The sequence below is a fragment of the Drosophila kikkawai genome, chromosome 3R, assembly GCF_030179895.1.
Source record: "Drosophila kikkawai strain 14028-0561.14 chromosome 3R, DkikHiC1v2, whole genome shotgun sequence".
NCBI classification, from domain to species: domain Eukaryota; kingdom Metazoa; phylum Arthropoda; class Insecta; order Diptera; family Drosophilidae; genus Drosophila; species Drosophila kikkawai.
In genome coordinates this window covers 37951925-37957682 of record NC_091731.1, presented here as the reverse complement: position 1 = coordinate 37957682, position 5758 = coordinate 37951925, and the positions used below count along the sequence as shown (strand labels likewise).

At 44.0% G+C, this 5758-nt stretch overlaps 1 protein-coding gene across 1 annotated transcript; it reads right to left on the bottom strand.

Moving 5' to 3' along the window:
* Positions 1-2207: 2207 nt before the first annotated feature.
* LOC108085052 (probable ATP-dependent RNA helicase DDX55 homolog) lies at positions 2208-4164 on the bottom strand. Its single transcript, XM_017181512.3, has one exon. It carries the CDS (start codon positions 4104-4106, stop codon positions 2268-2270), a length of 1839 nt encoding a protein of 612 aa, XP_017037001.1. The 5' UTR covers positions 4107-4164; the 3' UTR covers positions 2208-2267.
* Positions 4165-5758: the final 1594 nt, after the last annotated feature.

Here is a 5758-nt window from a genome sequence, read left to right as displayed (position 1 = left end):
GGTCTCGCGACTTAATAGAAAGAACTTCTCTCGATCAAGAACAAAATTATATCTGATAGCTTCAATACACTCCTGCCCACAATTATACGACACCCCGAAAACTTTAGTTTCGACCCTCGTAGGAATGTCGGGAAGCATATTACAACAAATTCAAGTATGCTGAATTAAAGCTTAATGAATTCTGCTTAAAATATGATTTTTTTATCTCTGGTTGGACCACCCGTTTTTAAATAGCGTTAAAAAAAGCAGAAAAGCCCGATTTTTGCCATGCCTGAAACTGTATCATAGCTATACGACACATGTCAATTTTTTCGATTTACTTAATATTTTATAATTTTAATGGTATATAAAAAATTGTTTAATGATTAATAGAGCCACTTTAAGTCTTGGCAACCTCAAAAAGTCTCTTAGGCATTGAATTAACAAACTTTTTTGGTAAATATTGGTGTAATGGAAACTTTTGACCCAAAATATCACTTTTAAGGGTCCTGACACTCTAAAATTTCTTGTTATTGGCCTAAGCTCGCCTGACTTAAGTAAACTAAATGTTTTAAATTAAATTCAAGCCAGGGGAGCACGGTGGCCAACCCAAAACTCTTATATTGTGATTATTTATGAAGCGCTGGGTCTCTCTAACTTGGTGAATCCTGCATAAAAACATGATATTTTTCCATATGTTGTTCCAAAAATGTTAGAAGACGATCATGAAATACTTTTTTGTATTCTCCACTATTCATCTTGGATCTGGGAAGCACAGATCAAGCGCTTAAGACGCATGAAAGGCTCCCCCAAAACAGCGTTTTGAAAAAATAAGTTTAACCTCATGTAAATCTGTCCAATAGTGTCAAAACCAATCTGGGCCGTCAAGATAAACATTTTTTTCGTCAGAAAAAATTATCTACCTAAAAAATATTGAAAAAAAACTGTATAATCAAAAATAAGTTAAAATGTCATACTGAGGCCAGTGTCTCCAAGACTTTTTCCTAAAAATTTAAGTTGTTCTGTTTTGTAGCTCATTTTTAAGAATGGAGCCGTCTTTAAGACTACTCTGACTATGTACTACGATGATTTCAGTGTCCGCCAGAAAGTCATTCGTGACACAGGCTGACTGCAACTAGCGGCAAGTGTGGCGCTCCAAGCAATCGAATAGCTAAATCTAAGAATTATGCGACGTTCATGGCGGTCGGGCAACTTGGGATCCTTCCAGAGCTTTGCTTCACTCCATATTAATCCGAATTTAAAAAAAACTTGGGATAAAACAACGTATTTGATACATTTTCTGCGATATTTCGCTTACATTAAAGCCAGCATCGTTGTAAGCCCTTATTCTTCCCTTTTTTTCGTCGGATAACAAACATCCACTTGGCATTTTATTTCCAAATCATTAAAATGTTACCAGAAACATAAAAAAAATTATTTGAATCCAAATAATTACCTCTAGCCGTTAAAATTGACATGTGTCGTATAGCTATGATACAGTTTCAGGCATGGCAAAAATCGGGCTTTTCTGCTTTTTTTAACGCTATTTAAAAACGGGTGGTCCAATCAGAGATAAAAAAATCATATTTTAAGCAGAATTCATTAAGCTTTAATTCAGCATACTTGAATTTGTTGTAATATGCTTCCCGACATTCCTACGAGGGTCGAAACTAAAGTTTTCGGGGTGTCGTATAATTGTGGGCAGGAGTGTAGTAGCTTGGCCTTTAATTGAAGAGCAATAACACAGCCTCTAATAGGGTACTGACTGCAGTTGGTGAGATTTTCACAATAAATGGGAAAGAGCGAGGCACTATTCCTACGTACTCTCTTGTAATTGCAGTTTTTCTATTTCAACAAAATAATCTATTTAGAATAGACGAAACTCAATGTTTCAAGAGAGGTCTCTGCCTCAAGAATTGTTAAACAAAATGATTAAAACAGTTTATGAACGCTGCCAAGATACCCTATAAAAGCGACAAAGTTGCTGATATAAAGATATAGCCCCAAAATATTTTCCAGTTGTCATAAACGAATATATGATCTTTCGTTTTCGTTGGGCCATGACAATATTTTATGATCGAATTCAAACCACGTCTGGGAACTGAACAGCATACTTTTGGGGTGGAAATAATATTTCGCATTTTATATTAATTTAAATAAAAATATAAATAAATTAGCACTGCTAATTTTATGCACTTTTTATTATCCACAATAATAAACAAATTAAATAAAAACCAGTTTCCTAATAACATTTTTATTGAACATAAAGAAGTCCCCGCTGCTTTAGGTCAATCATCGTCCTTTATGCCCATTGCCTTGTCATAGTCCTCCTCGCTGATCTTGTTCTTTTTAAGCCGCTTGAACAGCCGAATGTCGCTGGCCAGCTCATCGAGATCCTCCTGGCTGAACTGCTGCCTCTTTCGCTTGCCAGGTCCCGAGCCCCCGGCTTCTGCTTCCGTCTCCTTCTTGCGCTTCTTTTTCGCCTTGCGCAGCTCTTTCTTTGACTTGGCGTCCAGCTTGGCCTTCTTGGTCTGATCCCATGACTCTGTGCGCTTTTGGTGCTTCTTCAGGCCCGGCCAGCTGCCGGTTTCCTCGTATTTTTGCTGCTTTATCTGACGCACTTGCTCCTTCTGGACATTTTTGTAGGTCAGCTTGTTAACATCCACCTCGAAGGTGGGCGCAATGTAGCCATCGCCCTTGTAGTTCTTGAACTCTGGCATGCGGGGCAGTTGCAGGAGTCCGTAGGCAGTGGCCATCTTTCCCAGATCAAGATCCTTCAGCCGGAGAATGGCGCTGCATTCATGTTTGGTGTAGGCTCTCACATGGGAAACGAAGGCGCGCATTCCTTTGTCGTAGACACCCTTGTCTGCCGCCTGGAGGCGATGCAGTTTCTGCAGCACAGCTGGCAGTTCCATCGCTGGGGTATCCTCCCCGTCTTCCTCCTGGGTCAGTTCATTCAGGTCCACTTTCTGGTTGATCCTCAGGAAGTGAACATAAGAATCTTCGCTGGGCAGGAGAAACACCAAAGCGTTGCCCTCATTACCTTGCCGAGCTGTACGTCCCACGCGATGCACGAAGCTGGAGGCAGTGGAGGGCGGATCCCATTGCACCACCCACTCGATTTCGGGCACATCCAAGCCGCGTGCCAGGACATCTGTGCAAAGAAGCACGGCCTGCGGTTCGTTGCGAAACTTCTCCACCACATTGGCCCGTTTGTTCTTCATCTTCCCGTGGATGCCCAGCACAGTGCGTTTGGCCAGAAACGGAGGCAGGGCCTCGGTCCAGTACTCCACGCAGGCGCATGTGGGAAAGAAGACCATCACCTTGCCGGTTCGAGTGGCGGGCGAGCTGAGAAACTCCAGCAGGGCCACGAACTTGCGCTCCGGTTCGACAATCCTGTAGAAGTTCTGCAGACGAGCGGGTGTGTTCACGGAGGCCTTCTCTTTCACTGAAACCAGTACAGGATTTCGTAATCCTGCTCTGATTAGGTCTGTAACCTCCGTGGTCTGGGTGGCGGAGAACAGGCCAGTTCTTCGCTGCCTGGGCAGGTAGCCGAGAATATTATTTACACTGGTCTTAAAGCCCAAGTCCAGCAGGCGATCGGCTTCGTCGAGGACCAAAAACTCCAGGCTCTTGACTCGCGCCGCCAGATTCAGATCGTCTCCTTTCCGCTGAAAGAGATCCTCGAGTCGGCCGGGGGTGCACACCAGTATGCAGGGAGTCTCCTTCTTGAGCGTGGCGATATCCTCCTCGATGCTGTTGCCGCCCACAATCAACTGTTGATTCAGGTGCTCCAGATCCTCGTGCTCCAGGAACTTAGCCAGCACCTCAGATATCTGGCGAGCTAGTTCCCTGGTGGGCGAGATGATGAGTGCTCCGATCTCCTTGGCGCCCCAGGCGGACTCCTTGTGGCGTCGTTGCAGAATTTCCAGCAGGGGCACGAGGAAGGCCAGCGTTTTCCCGCTGCCCGTGACAGCCTCTGCGGAGACATCTTTCCGCGCCAGGAGCAGCGGTATGGCAGCCGTTTGGACGGGCGTCATCTGCCGGAAGCCGAAGCTCTGCACCACCTGCAGCACAGCCTCGGAGAGCGGCGGTTTGTCCAGGGAATCCCATGTTTTTCGCGACATGTCGAAGATTTTGTCAACAAAACAAACATGTGCGCGATGGTGTGACCAGAGGAAAGAAATCGATAGGTTTTGATATTCGAACCGTACCCGATACTCGAACCACATCCGAACCGTACATTCGATTACCCTTAGGCGCCATCGCCACTCTGCCTATCGAATTTGAAATGCTTTACATAATTAAATAATAATAACGAAGAAAAAGTGTTAAGTCAGCCTTGACACTTGCATCTCGGCGGCCATCTGTCGCCGCTTTCACTGGCATTTCTATTGCATGCACACACCCACGACGACGACGCACAGGCAAAAAACCTGCCACACACGCCGCTGCTTGTATGGATTCCAAATCATCCGAAAAAAGCGTGTGCCAGCTGTCGCCATGCGCTGCATTTCCAAAATATATTGATGCCAGCGAATAACAGCAAACATAAAAAAAAAAAATCGGAAGTAAAAAGCATTGGCTCTTTTTTCTAGGGACGAAAGGGAGCGGGCCACGGAGGACGAGGTGTTTAGGACCGGACCAACAGGCTAAACGACCCATCTACCGCCTTGGCAGACGCACGTCAGACGAACCCGAGCCGAGTCCCGCAGGTGGAGGGGTAGGGGCTGAGGAAAAAGTTTGGAACGCGTGTGGCCAAAAGTTAATGAAGCGTTTAAAAATTAACTTGTGGCCAAATGGAGGCAAAAAAAAACTGAAAACACACAACAGTTAAGGAGGGCAAGGTGGTTAAGCTCGAAGAGATATTGTTTACCTAGTCAATTGTTTATAAAACTCATTTTTTAAAATAGTTAAGATATGAATATACATATAAATAGGTAGTTTTGATTTTATATACTCTGATTTAATTTATTAGTTTAAAACCATTGGATTCACGAATGGGGAACTAAATCTGGATTCACAATTTGGGGCTTAATTGTTTGTGAACACAGATAAACCCTTAATCAGCCAAGTAAAGGACTCATTCGAGGATCGTTGCATTGGCATTGATCTATTTCCCTCATAAATATGTATTAAATTAGAGCAGGCCCTTTCATATTTAATTTCTTTTGTACCCAGGGGAATAATCAATTCAAGAACGCCTTCTGGACATGTCCTTGCCCTCCGAGTTCTTTGTGTGTTTTTGTTCTTGTTTGCCCAACCCTTGGAGAGATTGATTATTGTTTATATTTGTGCCGCTCTGCCTGGCATCTATATCTGTACATATATCTCCATACGAATCGAACGAATGCAGTGCAAACACAGGCGAAGCCAGCAAGGATTGTGGTCAACGCCAACGCATCCCCCTTATTTTTTTTTCTGTTTTTGAATTGGGGCATTTAAAGTTGTTCGCTCGACTCACTCCACTGTAAAGAATGCCTGGCTGTGCCTGGACACGTGATAGAATCCTGCATCCCCGAGGCAATTAACCCCTTCTTCTGCTGCAGCTCCAGCGAGGGCGTTAAGTCAGACACGAGTTTCTGGTCAATTTATCAAACGATTCCACGGATTCCTGGAAATCGAAATAGAGTGATCATTGGATTTGAGTCTTAGAAATCGAATTCTTGTCTGGGAATTTGTCCTGGCGTCGGTTCGATCCTCTGTAATTATGCTAATTATGACTCTGTCCTTGGGAGTTAATTTTAGGAGCTCCTAGTCCTTTGTTCTGGTCCGAAGA